At 42.7% G+C, this 20,057-nt stretch overlaps 1 protein-coding gene across 1 annotated transcript; it reads right to left on the bottom strand.

Annotated features, from left to right (window-relative positions):
- Positions 1-893: 893 nt before the first annotated feature.
- On the bottom strand, positions 894-19,770 carry LOC110086389 (up-regulator of cell proliferation-like). Its single transcript, XM_020807279.3, has 13 exons — positions 19,523-19,770; positions 18,198-18,785; positions 17,091-17,200; positions 15,897-15,964; positions 14,299-14,522; positions 12,104-12,357; positions 9,774-9,902; positions 9,470-9,611; positions 9,319-9,354; positions 8,950-9,237; positions 7,809-7,929; positions 5,798-5,892; positions 894-4,249 (listed from the first exon to the last, which is right to left on the bottom strand). Exons 2-13 carry the CDS (start codon positions 18,490-18,492, stop codon positions 1,743-1,745), a joined length of 4,269 nt encoding a protein of 1,422 aa, XP_020662938.3. The 5' UTR covers positions 18,493-18,785; positions 19,523-19,770; the 3' UTR covers positions 894-1,742.
- Between the last annotated feature and the right edge of the window lie 287 nt (positions 19,771-20,057).

Raw genomic sequence — 20,057 nt, 5'->3', positions numbered from 1 at the left:
GAGTGAAGGGGAATCTCTTCCCTAATAGGTTCCTAAGAGGAGCAGCCGGATCCTAAATCCCGGTGGACACTGGAAAGAACGCAAATCAAACCAGGCTGTTTTATATACAGTACTTTCCCCTTAGCTAGTACGCACGCCTCAGAGGGTTGCAGAACTGATATGAAAATATTCACTCCAGGATTATAGCAAGCGGTTTTATTTTCATGTCTGCAGCCATGGAGAGAGCACACCTCGGCAAGTATGGTCTCTGCTGTTACAACGCACAAACAACTTATATACCCGATGCATATTTTCCCTCTCTATCCCTCTGACCAATCCGGTCACGGCAGAGGGCTCAAATTCTGCCTATCACACAACGCCAACACCACTTAGGTCCTTATTAGTCTAAACTACCTAAACTCCATTTTGTAAAATCCTCCATTTTGTAAAAATCATCTTTCCTACTGTATTGTGAACTTAGAACTTTATACACTAATTTCATATCAGAACTGACCTGAGAGCAGCAGTTTTATACAGTATTTTCTTGAAATCATGGAAAACGGGGGGGGGGGGGGAGGTGCCAGAGGATTGGAGGAGGGCTAATGTTGACCCTAGCTACAGGAAAGGCGAAAAGGGGGAACCTGGGAACTACAGACCAGTCAGCCTGACATCAATTCCATAGAAAATTCTGGAAGTTTCAATTATCAAGCAGTCACTATGAAAACATCCAGAAAACAAAGCAGTAATAACTCTCCTCAGACTGAAGAAGCTGTTTGGATGAGTAGCCGAGACATTTCAACCTACCAAGAAAGAGGTTAACTGAGATACCGCTATGCCACAGGCCCTGGTTTTGTTCTTGACTCCCTGCCAGGCTAAAAAAAGGATTGCAGATAATTATCAGCTTGCTCATCTTTATATTAGCTCAATGGAGTATGGAGGGAGCCAGGAGGTCAATTTCATGCAAGTAGTAATTTCCCACAACTTGTGAGGAAGCCTGTTGCAAGAGACTTTGTTTTGATTAGAGTAAGTGAAAGCTGGGAATTTCTGTTTCTTATATGTCATCTTCACACACTATTTCTCTGATGTTGGTACCGGAATCTTCAGTTTATTCCCCCCCCCTTTCTATGTTATCTTTTTAATAAACTTGTAAACTTGATCTGCAAGCTGACTGAGAGGTGACTGGCCCTTTTATCCAGTTCCTTGTTCTTTGCCTTTCTACTGGAAATACATTTTTTCTTGAGCAGGCCCCCAAGAATACACAATTTTAGAGCAATATGAAACCTGTACTTGGGCATATGGTAATTTAAGTTCAGAACCCAGACCTTGCATTATGATGGTGGTCTGGGAAGCATTATGCTGACAATTGCTTAGTTTGTTTGTTCATTTATTTATTTAATTTATATACCATCCCACTAATGAAAGGGTGGTTCACAACGTAATGAGATAAAGAAAATATAACAATAAATATAAAACTAAACAGTAAAAAGAGTTAAAATAGTTGAAAAATGGTACCAAAAGCGCATTATTTCTCTAAGATCAGGGCAAAAGGTGTAACATTAAGCAGCATCGCTGTGGAAAGCTTCCCTGAAAAGCAGCATTTTGAGCTGCCTTCTAAACATTAGCAGGGAGGGGTCCTGCTCCACCAGGAGCTGACTCCACAGAGTTGGTGCCATCACGAAGAAGGCCCGGCCTTCTGGAATATTTAATGAAAGGCTGGTTATAAACCACTTACGAACCCACTTCAGAAGCAGATTTTATCATTTTTACGGCATCCATAGATTTCTAAAGCACTCGATCAACTGAGGGATATCCTTGGGAGGGTTTTTGTGGGAGCGGCTTTTTATTATTTTAAAGAGGTACTTCTTTAGTTCAGAAACGTTCTCACTGTATCCCCTGTTGATTTGAGCCATAGGTGGAACTCCTTGCCACAGACTTGGGATGCACCAGTTATTGGTTCCTGAGTCATAGTCCATGATGTCTGAAAACCTGACATTCCGTTTAACCTTATATGCTTTAGCTGCAGCCTGGATCATTCCATCAAGCTGTTCTAAAAGCTGCCTCCTGTCCAACAGTTTTTGTATGACAGCCAAACCACTATTGACATTCTGATGAACAAACTGGCAATTGGGCTTTTGACCAGTCATCTTCCTCTCAAGGAAAGCACAGGCCACCATTTGGAAGACATCTTTAATTTCAGTAGTGTTCTCCCTGGCCATGTTCACTATGGTGATGTCAGTCAGCCCAGCTACTAGAGTGGCTAAATTATTAATATTGCGCAGATAGGCGCCTTCCACCTTCACCATGGCAGGAGATGTTAAGCCTTCTGTGTCTATCACTAGGATGGCATCACAACCCAGATCCTCAGCCAAGTCCTCTGTAACTTTAAGAAATGCCACGGACGCACTGCGTCCATATTGGCCTCTGTTAACAGCAAACTGCAGCCCAAACATGGTATTGAGAAGAGTGGATTTCTCCGTTCCCTGCACTCCCAACACAGTTATCACCATAATTTTGGATTGACCTTCTAATTTGTTGTGGAGTTCGGTCAGAACATCACTTATCCATTGCAGGGGAGTGTTGGAGACATCTTCATCAAACAACTCTAAAGTAAACCCTTCCAGCATCAAGTCAGCTGTGATCTTTGGCAAATCAACCAGCTGGCTGAGGTTTTTTCCTGATTTTCCCTCTTTAATGGTCAGATGTTTTGCCTCATAAACCTGCCCCAATTCACGCATGAAATGTTCAACTCCTAGGGAAGCAGCAGACGTCTGCTTCTCCTTGGAGTGTCTCTCTAATTTAGCAAGGTGCATTTGAGAGATACGATCCAGATAAAACTTCATCCATTTTAAGAAATAGTGTTTCTCTGCAGATTGCAAATTGCTGAAAAAATCAGACAGGCCGCTTGTGAGATCATACGTATTCACTTGTTTATGGAGTGCCAGTAACCTACTTCCCCATTTTGGACTCTCCATTCTGTGCATTTCTTTCTCTGCTTCTGCCTGGTTTTTCAGTAGATACTCCTGGAATTTTAGTGTTTCTCTCCTATAATTTGCAACATCTTTTATGTTTTCTGTCACCTTTTTTGCACGTCTGCGAGCATTTTGACATTCTTCGCTATCTTCATCTACCAAGATGGCAAGGCCATATGACACAGCAGCCATACCTTGTACAGCTATTTGCTCAGGATGAGAACTTATAGTTTTGTGCACTCTAGATTGCAGCTTTTTCACAAACTCTGCCATATTTGTTGAGGCAGATTTCACTAATATCTGTACACTGACTTCAAGAAGAGGAAGTAATTTCTTGGTGAGAGAATATGTTTGTTCAAATTGTCTGCTACCCTCTTCCAGGATAAAGTAGTAGTGAACTGATGATTTCTTCAGCGATGACAAAAGGGCGTATTCCTTCTCACCGATGCATTCAACAATTATAAACACCGCTGAGGAGACCTGTGTTAAAAAGCTGAATTGCTTCCTGTGTGATTTAATATCTCCACGGAGATTCGCAATGGCAAGTGGCTCTGGGAAGAGATCCAGACTTTTCTGGCCTCCTGGGAAATACCAGGCCATCTCCACCAGTCCATCAGCAATCCCTCGAGGAATGTTCCCGCCCTCTGTGTCTTGATGGACAAAGAAATCGTGGTTCTGCTCGGTGGAGCTGAGAAATTCATTCAGGAGTTTGGACTTGGAGAGCTTAGGTCTCCCCATCCGCACAAAGGAGATGGTTGGCATGGGTGTCAGCACCAGGGTCTCCTCCCTAAAGCCTCTGCTTTCAGCCAGGGAATGGGGCGTCCATTGTTTCACAATGTCCCGCATGGCCCAGAGCATCAGGGTGCACTCTGGTTTCTCTAAGGGGGGCAGGAGCAAAGGCAGAGCAAACTGGCACAGGGACATCCTGGAGAAGATCTCCTGCTGAAGCATCCTGTCTGAACAAAGAAGGACAGCACAGAGGAGGTCAAGAATGTTCACAGAATCTTCAGCCGCCGTCCAACGAGATAAGGACATATCATCCCACCCTCTCTGTTTGTTCTCTTTTCCCTTGGTGTCTCCATAATCCCACTCTCCCCACATCAGTATTGTGCTCCTGGCTGTTACATCCAGAGTGAAGACTTTTCTCACAAAATGCCACGGCAAGTCCTCCAAGCTTTGAGGCGCATTATGCTTCAGAGATCTTGAACTGATTTCCAGCACCTCTCTCAGGGTGAGTTTCTTGCTTCTATATTTTGATAACTTTAGTGTCCACAGAAAGTCTATAACAGCTATTGTTCTTCCTGCAGAGAGAGAAGAAAAATATACTGACATCAATGGTATCCAGTGCCCTATAGAGCAGATCAGACTCTCTGGTAGTTTTCCATTAGCACCCGGTGCTATTTCTCCTTTCCGTTCCATCCTCCATGTACTTGCATATTCTGTGCAGTCACACTTCAGTCATTCTATCTAGCTCTTAGGAAGAATGACAGGCATGTAGAAAAGTAGCCTTTCAGGGAAAAGACAAACTAGCTGAAAATCAGTAGTGTAACTTATGCTGTGTAAGGCTGACAATGACATCAGCTGCGGCAGCTTGGAAATTAAGAATTTCAAATTCTCGCCACAAGATACAGTGGTGCCTCGCTTAACGAGCGCACCGTTTAACAATGAATCCGCATAGCATTCTGTTTTTTGCGATCGCTAATGCGATTGCATTGCGATGTTTAGATAAGGTAAACATCGCATTGCGGTGATCGGTAAGCATTTCGCTTACCGATCTTCGCATTGCGATGTTTTTAGAACAGCTGATTGTCGGTTCGAAAATGGCCACCGGGTGCACAAAATGGCCGCTGCAAGCATTTTCGCGCGATTTCCTCGCTTACCAAGGCGGCGAAAATGGCGGCGCAATGGAGGATCTTCGCATAACGGTAAGTTTTTGGCCCATAGGAACGCATTAAATGGAGTTTAATGCGTTCCTATGGGGTTTTTCCATCTGCATAGCGATGTTTCCGGATAGCGACGATTAATCCGGAACAGATTAACGTCGCTATGTGTGGCACCACTGTATCCAGGTTTCCTAGGGATCCATTTTGTCAGGGGAAAGCCATGGGATGGGATAAAAATGCTACCACTGTTAAAATCATCTGCTGCCAAGTCAATATGACCATGATTAAATTCAACAAACAGAACAACCACCCAAGCTTTACTTATTAAAATATTGCCATATATTAAAATGAATTGAATTTTAGGCAAGTGCTGTGCCACTATGATTTTTCCCTCCTTATCCTTCAGTTTGGGAGGGAACAGATGCTCTCTACCGGCCTGAGGTATCTATTCCTTCCCGGAGCTTTCTGGAACGATTCTTTCTTACCACGCCATTTCCCTGGGAACCAAGCCCACAGTGAGAACTACTGATTTGAAGGAAATAGCTCCTATTGAGCTTTAATTTAATGGAAACAGTAGCCTTCACTGCTCTAGTTTCTCACAACAGTGTTTGAATCAATAAAGGATTCTGATAGGAGTGAGTTAATAATTCTATGCCATCAAGTAAATTCTGACTTGGTGACCCTCCTAGAGATTTCTGTATAGGAAATATTCAGAAGAGGTTTGCTAGTCCCTCCTGTGGGGGCTCTCTGGGACACAAGTGGCTGGGAACACAACCCCCTCAGCCACCTTACAGCCCAGCTGATTTTGGTTGGCCCCTTTCTCAGAAGGCACAACAGGCAAGCTGTTCCTCAACCCCACTCCCCAACTTCTGGATTATAAACAACCATCTTTGATTTGACTCCTTGGAATTTTCCATTTATCCTCTTCTTCTTCCTCTTTGATGGCAGATCAAGAACGCAACTCACCTTCAACATCGTATTGCTCCTTCTGGGGGGTGTCAGTTAACTCTTTTCGTCCTTTGAACATCTCATCATCTGACACTGTCACTTCTTCCAGTGCTCTAAGGCAGAAATGGTTATTTATTCCACGGGTTGTGGGGGAGAGAGGGGAGAGTTGAAACCTAACAGATTTATCAGGCAGTTCCCGAGACTGAATCAGTTAATCGATCTACTTCGGAACAGGGAACTATGGCTGCAGCTTCAGCAAAGGTGTTCCCTAGACCTCCTTTCTCATCCTTCTAAACAGGGCTTATATTAGTGACTTCTACATCCAGGACAACCTGGGTTCTCATCATGTACCACCATCAGCACCTAAGTTACTTTCAACTCAAAAATTGAGTGAGTTTAGCTATTGGCCTTTAGGACTACTGAAATTGTCATTGATAGGCCACCTGGGGGGGGGAGCAGACAAAGAAAAATATCACCATGCCATGCCTTTGGACCATAATGATCCTTCACCAGGAAATGCAGAACAAAAAAAAAATCCTTGAATGGCAATTAGAGACTACAGTGCTTTGTGATTATGATTTCCTTTCCTCTCATTGACTGAAATCCAAAAGTAAGTTGCAACTAGAGTAGGCCCGCTGAATCAGTGGGGACCCAATGAGTCATCTCCTCTGTATGTTGCCTTCATTGAGAGAGCCTGTCCTAATTGCAGCCATTCTCTCTATGTGTGCTACATATTTCTGTCTTCTCCTTACTTCCAGTGGCTTATTTCGGCTGTTTCCAGCGTGCAGGATGCTTAAAAGCCTATATTTATCTGTCAGCTCATTATGGTGAACACCATAGGCTACAATAATTTGATTCCTTGGATGGACAGAAGGTCCAGATAGTGCTCACCATGGAAAACTGCTGAGGAAGAAAATAGTTCTAGAGTTAACACAAGGCATGTTCTAGTGTTAGAACTGCAAGTTCTCGTGTTAAGACAGGGCATGAAAAACTGTATAATAATCAAACAATAATAACGTCATTGGCCAGTATTCTGCTCAATATTTATGTACATGGAGCTCCTATTGCAGAAGCTTCTTCAACAATCTGACCAAATGCTAGTTATGTGCCTGGCACATATGACTGGTACATCATCAGACTGCCTTGGCAGCTTCCACAGTTGGGCGTCCATGCACATGAAACTATTCAATAGGACACTGGCCATTAATTTTACAGTGCTTTTAGCAAGTGTTGTGCTTTTGGCCTATGTTGATGTAACATTAATTTTCATAGAATGGTAGGGCTGGAAAGGGAGACCAAGGGTCTTCTAGTCCAGCTCCCTACTAAAGCAGAAAATCTATAGCTAACACATTCCTAATAAGTGGTTTCTAACAAATGGCCTCTCAGAAGGCACAACAGACAAGTTCAGCGGTTTAGCCCACAGCGCCACCCTCAGGGACGTGGTGGTGCTGTGGGCTAAACCGCAGAAGCCTGTGCTGCAGGGTCAGAAGACCAGCAGTCGTAAGATTGAACCCACGCGATGGAGTGAGCTCCCGTCGCTTGTCCCAGCTCCCGCCAACCTAGTGGTTCGAAAGCATGCAAATGCAAGTAGATCAATAGGGACCACCTCGGTGGGAAGGTAACAGCATTCCGTGTCTAAGTCGCACTGGCCATGTGACCACGGAAGATTGTCTTGGGACAAAACACTGGCTCTATGGCTTGGAAACGGGGATGAGCACCGCCCCCTAGAGTCGAACACGACTGGACAAAAATTGTCAAGGGGAACCTTTACCTTTACCTTTTAACAAATGGCCTCATAAACTGTGCTTTAAAACATCTGATAAAGGAGAGCCCACCATCTTCCAAGGCAGTCCATTCCACTGTTGAACAGCTCTTTCTGTCAAGAAATTCTTTCTAACGTCTAGGTGAAATCTCCTTTCTCATAATTTGAATCCATTACTTCAGGTATTAGTTTCTGTGACTGATGCAAGTTGGGATAATGGGGCCATTTAGTTGCACCCTCAGTTTATAATTAAAATACTGAAATTACCTTTTGGTGGATGATCCTGGTAAAACATCTGTCTTTTTCTTCTCTTTCATGGAATGGGATGTATGTCCACTTTCATTTCTCTCACTTTTACTGTGGGGTATGGTAGATGAAGGTGATTTTGCTATTAGAGATGGAGACAATAAGAACAGATAACCCATTATGCTCACGTCAACGTACCTTTTTCGGCAGAGAAGGAGTTTGTGCCATTCAACACATAACATCTTCCTTTCTTTTTGGAGCAGGATAGCTGTCATTCTGCCAGTTTCACTGTAGGGAGCCTAGGCTATAAATATTTGTGTTTGTCCATATCAGAAGATAGCCCTTCTGCCATGGGAGACTGCAGTACAACATTGGTGCAGCACCTCCCTATGCCTAGCAGGACTGGTGGCGGTGGGGAGTGGGCTCCTCAGTGTATAAGGAGATCTATACGTTTCCTTTTATTATATGGTATGTACCCCATTGATACAATAAACCTTGCCTGCCCAGCCTAGAATAATGAGACAAACAGTACATGGGGTAACTCTGGCCACAACTTTATTAACCTATTTAACTTGAACTTCCTCTTTCCAATGGGGGCCTAAAGGTAAAGCTTCCCCTTGACATTTAGTCTAGTCGTGTCCGACTCTAGGGCTCGATGCCCATCCCCGTTTCCAAGCCATAGAGCCAGCGTTTGTCCATAGACAGTTTCCGTGGTCACATGGCCAGCGTGACTAGACACGGAACGCCTTTACCTTCCCACCGAGGTGGTACCTATTTATCGACTCGCATTTTTACATGCCTTCAAACTACTAGGTTGGCAAGAGCTGGGACAAGCGACGGGAGTTCACTCCGTCGCGTGGATTCGATCTTACGACGGCTGGTCTTCTGACCTTGCAGCACAGAGGCTTCTGTGGTTTAACCAATAGTGCCACCATGTCCCTAAAGGGGGCCTACGGTAGTGCAAACAGGTCTGTAACCAGAGTAAACCTTGATGGTTGCAGCTCATGCCCATCTCTAGCCCAAATACATCACAATCGTAAGAAGGATGTCCACTCCAGTGGAACCCTTCCAAATAATTTTTTCTTCTGCCCCAAGAAAGAGGTTGCTTGGACCTGCCAAAACTCCCTTCCCCGAGTTTCCCTCGGCTTTTCCCTTTCCTTACCAAATCCAGTGAGATGGAGAAGCTTTTCTGCCTGCTGCTTAAGGTTGATGGCATCCAGCACTTCAAATGTCACCTCCACCGCGTAAGCCTCTGTGTAGAAGCTGGTGAGCAGTTTACTGAGATCCTGGGCATCAGCTTCTTCCAGCCTCCCGCTTGGGATGTTGTCGAAGCCTTGCTTAATGGGAAACTCACTCAGTTTGTTCTTGAACCTTTTGAGATCAGTTTTTTCCATGTCCTCAAGGATATACTCCAGGTGGTCACGGATGGTCTTTGGTGCACTGCCCATCACTGGAACAAGAAAAAGACAGATGACCTGAGACCCAGCCCAGGAAATTTTAAAATATTATGGGCCTTTCCATCTCTACTGACCTTGCCCTGAGAAAAAACTGGAAGGCGTCAAGTCATCTGAAAGAGAGCAGAAATGAAGATGTCAAGGAAGGAAGGTGCCCAGGATGCTCTAATTAATCCAGATTTCCATGCTTCCGTCCAGTAGTGAGGTCTTCCTCCTATCAAGACTCACCTCTTCTCACACATGCTTCCCAGATGACTTCATCCTCAGTTTTTTCTACCAGACTGAGATCTAGTTTGTCTTCCATGCTCTCAGCATACACTTCAAGGTACTGCTGCTCCATACTAGCATCCAGGTTTCTGAACTTCAGTTCCTGTGGCAAAGAGGCAAACAGAAGAACGCTGTGTTGCTCTCAGATTTCCCACCTAGGCCCTCTATCACAGGAGGTAAGCAAATCTTACCCTAGGCTGAGTTGCTCCCTTTCATGGAACTCAGACTGTGAGTTCCCTACATGAACTATTTTAGATCTGCTCACCTTGGGGCAGACTTCAACCTCAAGGGATCCCCGTACAAAGAAGGAAGAGCCAAACACCAGAGGCTTAGCTGTCTCCGGGGGTTTCTGCACTCTCTTTGAACGGCTGGTCAGTTCATTTTCATGGACAGCCTGGGAAGGGCAACAAAGTCAATTATGTAGCATTTGATAGCATTTTTAATTACCACTTTCCTGAAGCTGTTGCCCAAGACTCAGCCGTGTGTGTGGTCAGTGGGGAGTGGAGAGACATCATTTACAGTCTTTGACCGGAAGGTGTCAATTGATACGGCAACAGCTCTGTCCTCAACACCTTGCAGTTGCAGACAAATACACAACAACCAACACATCCAGTGTGATTTTTCACATTTTTATGGCTTTCCTTCTAATGTCGTAGCTATCAGGGCTGAGGAAGAATGTGAAATATCATAGCACCTTTGCATCGCTTGTATCACATTTTAGGGCTCCTAATAAAGTTTTTTTTTATCCAACTTGGTCTTTTATTTTTCCTTGTGGACCAGCAGGTACTTAACTTCCAACACTAGAAGAAATGCCGAACTGTTGAAAATCCAGGCCCTTTTTACTTGCCACAATGCCACTTCCTGGATCCTACTACAGCATATAATGAGACTCCACAGGTCACTGATGAAACATGACATACCTAGGACGACAATTGGCCAACAGCACACTGGATAACAGATCCAAGCAACATGTGTTGGACAGTCTGAGCTATCACCACACAAGGAGATATAAACCCAGGTAGCGATTAAAAAGCTAACATTATTAATTCCACAAAAAGGACAAAGCCCTTTTCTCCAGTAGCTCTGCTAGTCCAAACTAATTCTCATTTCTGCAGACTCACACGTGGCTCTGTGGTTTTAAGCTTTCACACACCAAATTCAAACAGATGTGCAACCCATTCCTGTATTAATGGAGGAAGTCACTCAAACTCTTTATCATCGTTATCTTCATCATTGTCAATCTTTTTTTTAAAAAATGAATTGGGGCTATCTGTGTCTGAAGCTGTCGTTCTGTCCTCTGTGGTGGAGTACCTGTTTTGAATGCAGACGGCTCCAGGTTCAAGTTCCGATATCTCCAGACAGTGCTAAAGAACCATCACCTGAAAAACTGGAGATCCACTTGCAGTTGGTGTCAAATACTGGATCCTGGAGGGCCACCCCATACCTCACCCACCCCAAACCTACACAATCAGATATTTTATACCCTCTAAATTTTTTTGTCTAGTTTGTTTTCCATGCTCTCAGCATACACTTCAAGGTACTGCTACTCCATACTAGCATCCAGGTTTCTGAACTTCAGTTCCTGTGGCAAAGAGGCAAACAGAAGAACGCTGTGTTGCTCTCAGATTTCCCACCTAGGCCCTCTATCACAGGAGGTAAGCAAATCTTACCCTAGGCTGAGTTGCTCCCTTTCATGGAGCTCAGACTGTGAGTTCCCTACATGAACTATTTTAGAACTGCTCACCTTGGGGCAGACTTCAACGCTCTACGTGGGGCTACCTTTGAGATTGCTGCGGAAACTACAGGTGGTGCAGAATGCGGTGGCCAGACTACTTAGTGGGCTGAGAAGATACCAACATATCTCCCCCACTCTGGCCGCATTGCATTGGCTGCCCATCCGATTCCGCATTGATTTCAAAGTGTTAACGCTTACTTACAAAGCCCTAAACGGTTTAGGACCTCGATACTTGGCGGAACGCCTTCTCCCACCTAGATCTACCCGTGTCACTCGCGCGAGCCAGGAGATAAGGCTGAGAAGCCTAACGCCGAGAGAGGCCCGAAAGGAAAAGACCAGAAACCGGGCCTTCTCGGCGGTGGCTCCTCGCCTTTGGAACAACTTGCCCCCTGAGATTCGCGCGGCTCCCTCGCTGGGCATTTTTAAGAAACAACTAAAAACATTGATGTATAGGCGGGCCTTCCCAACAGAAAACCCTTGACGATCTTTTTTTTTTCTTATTCTGTTCTTTATTTTTTTTATTTACGTTTCTGCTGTAAAGTCTTAAAATTGCATTGTTGTTTTTACTGTAAGCCGCCTAGAGTGGTCTAATATGATCAGATAGGCGGGATAGAAATAAATAAATAAATAAATAAATAAATAAATAAATAAATAAATAAATAAATAAATAAATAAATAAATAAATAAATAAATAAATAAATAAATAAATAAATAAATAGTTCAGGGATGCATTATTTTGGGTTCCTCTTGAACTGTTTCAGACCAAGGGGAAGCTATTTTTCAAAACTATAGGTGACTGGAAGGAACTTTGTCAGAAATGGTATGAGAGTGATCTGAGTATTTATAGTGTGCTTAATTACCTTCCTCCGAGAAGGATCATTGGGGAGCAGATACAGATGGAATGTTGGGCGGGAGGTCGAAAGGACTTGGTACAGAAGTGCCACAGCATGGACCTTTATTTCTTGCTGATGTGAACACTTTTCCAAAACAACTCCACCTGGACCATACTTAGGGTTCTTCACCTCTACGTGAGATGGTCCCACACTGTCTGGTTTCTCCAGACTCACCTTCCCTCTGACAAGATATGCAATTCGAACTTTGGAGTTTTCTTCCCCTGGCAAAGGAGAGCAAAGGAAACATGGACCAAAGTAAGCAGCCGGATATGATCACCCTGGAGAGTATTTCATTATGAAGAGCTCTAGCTCATTCTCTTCCGGGAAGTTCACACCCACTGTGCGTGGTGAGAATGCTACCAGGCCACGAGTGGGAAGATGCCAATCTCCCCAACCTTTTCCATATCTTGATTGTCTGTTTGATGGCTGATTTTTACACTCAAATCGTACAATTTATATGTCACACTAATGCTAGACGGTGGTATCTGAAACTAGCAAAAAAAGAAGAACAGAAAATGGAAAGACGATTAGAACTGGGTCATCTAATTAATTTGTTTACTGGATATTAAATCATCATCACCATAAGAAGAAAAATAACACAGTCATTCATGCATGTGACACTTCTTAAAGAATTAGAGGAAAGGATTCTGTTCCAAAAGAGGTATAATCTAGACAAAAGATCAGCTAACAACACCCATCAATCACAGTGACAGACAATCTCTCCTCCTTATCACAACAATACACCCACAACAAAAACACACTGATCACCATAATTACCCATCTCCTGAAAAGGACAAAAGCTGATCCCACAGCTATAAATACTCAACTCCCAAAGAAACTGCACCAGAGCACAGAGTGCTACTCCTGTTCTCTGAAGATGCCAGTCACAGAGACTGGTGAGACGTTAGGAAGAACAACCTTCAGAACACGGCCAAAGAGCCAGAAAAACCCACAACAACCAGTAGGCTTATATATTTGCAGACTTAACAGGATACTGTTTTTGCGAGATATTTCTCTTTTGCACTCCTTTTTACCTATGATATTCATTGCAGAAATCCATTTCTGTGCAGTGGAAAGCAATCTCTAGAACCTAAATCCATTTACTAGTCCATGCTAAAACAGGCCTACTGAAGCAGCTGCTTGATCAGCACATATGTATCCTGTAATTTCAAGGGATCTGTTCCAGATGGGATGAGCAATTCAGTTTGAGTCGAGAAGTTTTGAGTTAAAGCTTCCATCTATCTCACTCAAGACAACCAAGGGTGGTGCTAGTCATAATCATTCTAAAACATTTAGAGATGATCACTCCTGGCCTATTGGGAAGATCCACTGGTCTACAGTGACTTCCAATGTTCTGGTTTGCATACATCCTATGCTACAGGGCACGGAGTCCACATTTCACAATACAGTGGTGCCTCGCTAGACGATGATAATCCATTCCACTGAAATCGCTGTTTAGCAAAATCATTGTCTAGTGAAAAGCATTTCCCCATTGGAATGCATTGAAGCTTGTTTAATGTGTTCCAATGGGGTAGAATCGTCGTTGTCTAGTGAAGAATGGCCATAGGAAAGCCGCTTTGCAAACCACCAATCAGCTGTTTAAATTGCTATCTTGCGAAGCTCAGGTCCTGAAAACACCCGTTTTGTGAGCACGGAGGGAGCTGTCAAAATCGTTGTCTAGCGAAAATTGGTTTGCGAAGCAGGGACCAAACATTGTGCAGCGAAATTCCCCCATAGGAATCACTGTTTTGCAAATCGCTATAGCGGTAGCAAAAAGTCAATGTCTAGCGAAAAAACTGTCATGCGGGGTAACTGTCTAGTGAGGCACCACTGTATTTTGTTGATTGAATGAGAGGTCTTTGTGGATATCTACCACTGTAACTGTAATTTACCCATCAAGATTTGGTAACCCTATACAACTTTGTAATAACCCTGCAACCGGAAAATTTACTGTTGTAAAAGTAACAAGTCGGGCAACTTCCAATTTGCTCTCATTTCACGTGAAACAAAACCTGCTCTATGAGGCAGTGCCATCGCCTTGTCTAATGGCAGGGCTGGCCCTGAAAATGCACTTATCACATGGCAGTTGTTCTTGATTCAGTAATTCTTGATTTGGATTTGTGCTATAATGGATACACTCTTGGAACCATGTCCTAACATACCTGAAAGACACAAGAAGTGTGGGAAGTGAATGGCTGTTACAGCCTCTTTCGAATCTGCTTCAATTATAAGCAATGGTCCAGCAACACTCAACTCTTCTGTCTTTCCTTCATTCAGGTTTTTAGGCCATGAATCAAACTGGTATGTTAGGGTTACATCTTCTTTGGTGTCAAAGGCAAGATTGGTATAAGCACAGCGGAAAGAACTCCTCTCACCAGCCTGCAGCCTGAAAGCGACAAGAGCAGAATGGAACTGAAAGATACAGCTTGTGGTATTTCCTGTTTGATGGGTTTTTGAAGACACACATAGGCTTCAAAACATGCACATCTTATGAAGAATCAATGAGCAATCCATCAAACAGTCTAGAGAGAATTAACCAAAGCTATATGTCAAAGGAATTTGTTGACTCTTAAAGGTCTGGGCCTGATTAGTGTTGGGATGGAAGGCCATTTGGAAATCTCACAGGCTGACTGCAATTCTTAGACCAACTGAAGGAATAAAAATTGTTAATATTTATGTAACACTTTTTGATTCAATGGTCAAAATCCTGTTGATTAGTGTAGTAAATATCATTAGAGGAGGCCCACTGAATCATTGGGGATTTGGTGAGTCATCTCCTATGTAAGTTCCGTTGATTCAAATGGGCTTACTGTAACTGCATCTTAGGTCCTGACTATATATCATAATACTCCTGTTTTGGCATCAGGTTTACCATGCTTGAAATTGCTTTTAAAATATTCATTTACATGACATACAGCTACGTACATGTGCATTTTGGGGGGGCAGAAAGAGGACTTCTTTTTATTATTTATTTTGGTTTATGTGAATGGCTGGATTGTGCAGTATTTTCATACAAATAATGAAAGAAAGACTAATTACACATTGTTTCAATGTGCCTACTTTTGAGCAATTTACTATGCTGAGCAACAAGATTTTAGTCATTGGGTCTACTCTAGTCTGCATTAACAATTGGATTTAGCCCTAACTATGCCACCTTGAGTTACAAGGAACATAATTTATGAAGATCGTGTTCATGATACCCAGCTGGTATATTATGATCATGATCATGATACACCTGATGGGTATTCAGCATCCTTTACTCTGTATTTAGAAATACTTCGATTATACTTCACTATATGTGACCGCATTGGCATGGCTTTTTCACCTCATCCATACAGTTTCTCTTATTGTGCTTCAACCTTCTATTTATTCTTCTACAGCTATGCATTTGCTCCTCTGCATTTATTGGTTGGTTATTAAAGTTGTATTATAAACAAAGTCAAAGACTGGCTGTTTTTCTATATTTTAACTTTGTCTGACATATTTCTACACCTCCTTTGTTTTCACACCTGGCACTGAAATCCCAACCAACCAACTCATTCATCTGTCAGTCCTTTTCACTGGCCATGCAGCACAACCGTAGCCCTGGCAGAGAGAACGCTGTAGATGCCCTGAAGACAAAGGACAAGTTCCAGTCCAAAACTATCTGATGTGTCACATGGTCCACCTTTCTTGTTTAAACTTTCCCCCCTTCTTTAGCACTTCCTCATTACATAAATCCCAGCTTGTTGTCTAGAATAAGGCAGGCTGTTAGGCTCACCTGAAAGATTTTTGGTTGGTTTGTGAACTACTCCAAATCACCTCCGGTTTGACTTTTTCAGGAAGATCCTGCAAACAAACGAAACATATCTTACTGCTAGTTACTGTATTTTTCTGTGTATAAGACTCCCCCATGTATAAGGTGCCCCCATTTTTCTAACCCAAAATTAAGAAATCCAAGTGGGGCTTAGCAAGTGTAGGGGGAAAGGGATCAAAGCAGTGCAGGATCGCTTTGATCCTTTCACCCTACACTTGCTAAGTCCCATGGGACTTAGTAAGCAGAGGGGAAGGCAAGGATCAAAGCCATCCTGCAGCGCTTTGATCCCTACTTTCCTTTTGCTAAGGCTTAGCAAGTGGAGGGGAAAGCAGGGATCAAAGCCCTGCAGGATCGCTTTGATCCCTGCTTTCCCCTCCACGTGTTTTTTCTCTCCTCAGCTTACTTCCGTATATAAGACAACCCTCAATTTTTAGTCTAAAGCTGTTAGACAAATGTATAGTCTTATACATGGGAAAAATACGGTAGTAGCCGCTTGTGTAAACAGGCCCAGCAGGATCAAAACCAGAAACAAGCAGGTAAGCAGAAAAAAGTTAGGGCCCAAATGGATATCACATTGGAAGAACCAGAGCCAACATGAGCACTGCCACAAACCTCTGGGCACTCCAAAGCCTACAATCCCTCTCAAAGTCCGGGAATGGCTGAATTTAAAGGGCTAAACCATAGCCTCACCTGGTAGTATGCACACCATGGCATACTAATCCATCTGCCTTGATCCTGCTCTCTTCTCTATTGAGAGAGCAACAAAACTCTCGTGGGATGAAGAAAATTTTGAAATTCCTTGTTCTTCTGTCTAAGAACATGACATGCAAAGACTGACATTCCTATCGACATACAGACTAAAAGGAAAGTGACAAAAAGTTGAAACTCTATGTGTGTCACTGATCCATCCTCTCTTCAAAGCCATTTCCTTGATCTGGTACTGAAGCATACTGAGTGGTTAGCTCGAGCCCACAACTTTAATTGCACACAATGTGCTCCATGTAGTGTCGCTTTGAGGTGTTGTGGGAAATCTAAAGCATGGTCAACAATCAAGGCATCCGGATATTTGTTGTTGCTGTATTTTTGTTTCTGTCCTGCCTTTTCCGATGCAGGGATCGAAGGCAAACTTAACTGACCCACAGACAGACAGATCCCTACCTCTTCAGTAGAGTTCCTGTCACACATGACCATTTCCCAAGGATCTTCTTCATCCTCTGCAAGCAACGGCTCAGTATAAATCCCAGCTCCCTGATCCCAGACTGTCAATCCTATAATACAATAGTGAAAAGGAAAACAAGGCACGGTGGTGAAACAAGAAGTAATAAAATAAAATTGCAAAAATAAAATGAGACATTAAAAGAAAGGAGGAGCAGGCAGACAGGAAGCCTTTGATTTTTTTTAAATTAAATTTAACACATGAACACTTTTGCCAGTCTTATTTCATGAGAACCATATAAGAACCGTGCATTCCCTATGTAGTTGCTGGTTATCAGTCTTCTTGGCACTGTGTGTGCAGAACAATTTGACAAGACACATACTGCAAGTTCTGTTTTCTTTAATTCCACCTGTTGTGCTGCCCTGGAAAGCGGAGCAGCATCACCCCCTCCACCAAATAATTCTCCTTTTTTAAAAGTTAGACTGTAAAATATTGTTTACTAAAAAAGCTAACCTTAAATGTGCAAGTAATGATTTAAGGACATATTGCAGCTCAGTACACATTCACTGTATTGTCTATGGGCCTCATGTCATCCTTCCCTACTACAACTTGTTTAAAAATATAATGAAAACATATATCTGGTTACTGCCATTGATTATGTAGGAAAACCGATAGTGACCAGAGTTTCTAAAATATTTTTAAAATAAACACCCTGGTGTTTTACCAACGTAACATCCCAGTGATACTTCAGTTGCCTACCTTTAAATACCAAGCAAAGATTTGTAATGCCATTTAAAAAAATTGTAACAATAATGAGATAAAGTAAGACACTACCCCTAGCACAGGTTATAGTGAATATATGTTGAATTTCAACCGACTGCTCCGGTATACTGAGACTTCCCCATCAGCTTCATCAGAGATACTGGTGAAGACAAATGGAGTTGATAAAAATGTATATTCCCTTAAAACGCAATATTCCACTACAGCAGAAAATCAGCTGCACTTTTCACGGAAGGCAGACAAACCGCGGTTCAGAGCCACCCATCTGGAAGCATCTCTTGGGAAGAAAAAGACTGCACCCCACCAGCATCTTAGAAAGCATCACTCACCAACTTCAAAATAGTCAGAAATGGGCTGCAAACGTGGGAAGACGTGCCTCAGCTTTTCCAAGCAATCAAGGAATTGTCTGTGGGCTGATTCTCCCTTCCGCAGCACTGTGTCGATCAGAATTTCTGTGCACTTGTGTGGATCCTTTATCTGCCTCAAGGAGGAGAACTCATTCCGAGTGAGAAATGGGTAGTATTTTGCTACATTCAAAGTCAACTCTAGGTCTTCTTGAAGAGCTTTTGTTAAGTTCCTTCTAGCCTTCAGTATAATAGCAGAGGGTTTCTGCGCTGAAGCCATGATTTCAAAAACAATGGAGCTGAAATGTTTATTAAGACTGGACAGTATGTAGTTCTGACAGTAGATAATTTAACTGTGTTGAGAGATTGTGTAGATTTCAGGCATAGAATTCATTAGATCATCTTTGCAGAGGTTCGGTCAGCCACAAACTGATAAAATAAGGACATTTTGAGTACATTTCTGCATTTGTAGCATAATGCCAAAATCAGAAGTAAAACCTTTTGAGACTTGGATCACTCCTTAGGGCAAATATATTTTCCTTCCAGCCACACAAGTCTTTCAGACCAACTTGCCTGCAACATAAAAAAAATGCAAACAAAGCCATAAATAGCGTCCCACTGCGATATAAGGATCTGAGATACACAAGACCTTAGATTCAAGACATTGCTTTAGATTGAACTTAGATTCAAGACATTGCTTGAATCTAAGTTTCAATCTTATCAATATAGCTGTTTCATGGAAATAATATTTTTCCTCCAAAAAGGAAGAACTTTTACCAAGTGTTGCAAGCAAATGGAAGGTGTCTAGATAGCTCAGTAGTTTGGGCTGGGAGTCTGATTCCCCCACTGTGCCTCCTGTGAATACTGCCAGCCTGTGTGGCCTTAAGCAAGCTGCACAATCCCAGGGCAAGCCCAGAGGAAGGGAAGGTTAACCACTTCTGCGTACTCTTTTCCTGGAAAATCCTGAAAAGGGTCACTAAAAGTCAGAATTGACTTGAAGGCACTTGATGGTGATGATGATGATGATGATGATAATGCAAGGAACAGATTGCCCATATGATAAAAACAATTTCAGGCTGCTTCCCATAGAGGTCACTTGAAATTCTGCTCTTGCACAATCGACTGCAAGGGAAACAGAAACTGTAGCTCCATTTTTAGCTCTGTTCTAAAAGTTGGTTTCAACCATTCTTCTTCAACTGATCAGAAATATTCTCTGAGAAAGAGAGGGAGAGAGGGAGGGAGGGATGGAAAGAGAGAAGAACATATTGGTGAAATTCACATAGGTAGGGTGTGAGGATTAATCCACTTACCTTGATTAGGAATTGTCAAATGCATATGTGTCTCTCTGTAAAAAGTCCTGTTTTTCACTGTATTGTCATCACGCTGGCAGTTTGCAACCACCGTGGTTTCCTGTTTTTCAGTTAAAGCCTGCCAGTAACATCATGAGCGAACACCCTTTATGATACTTTTCAGATAAACATGATCAGCATCTGGAAAAGCTGCAGCTTGATATGCAATACTCTGAAAGGGAAGGGGTAGACACCAGGAAAAGATTTCTAGAGAGAAATGGGGTGGTATGAAATACAAGGATAAAGAAAGTGAAACTACTCTTGGAAGAGGGATAGCACTGGGTTCTGAAGTGGGGTTTTGTTTATTTTCACGTCAATTTATTGCAGTGTTTTCCATATGCTTTTCAAATATTTTTTTAAAAAAGGTATGTAACAGAAAACAAGAAAAAAATCACATGATTTCTTGAGCCACCAAAACTGCTAAAAAAAGGCCAAAACATAAGGAATCTCAAAGCACCCTGAGAAATAGGAAAAACTGAATCCTTTTCCATGAGAG

This window comes from Pogona vitticeps, chromosome 6 (assembly GCF_051106095.1).
Source record: "Pogona vitticeps strain Pit_001003342236 chromosome 6, PviZW2.1, whole genome shotgun sequence".
NCBI classification, from domain to species: domain Eukaryota; kingdom Metazoa; phylum Chordata; class Lepidosauria; order Squamata; family Agamidae; genus Pogona; species Pogona vitticeps.
Note: the sequence above shows the minus strand (reverse complement) of the source record. Positions and strands in the feature narration are given on the sequence as shown.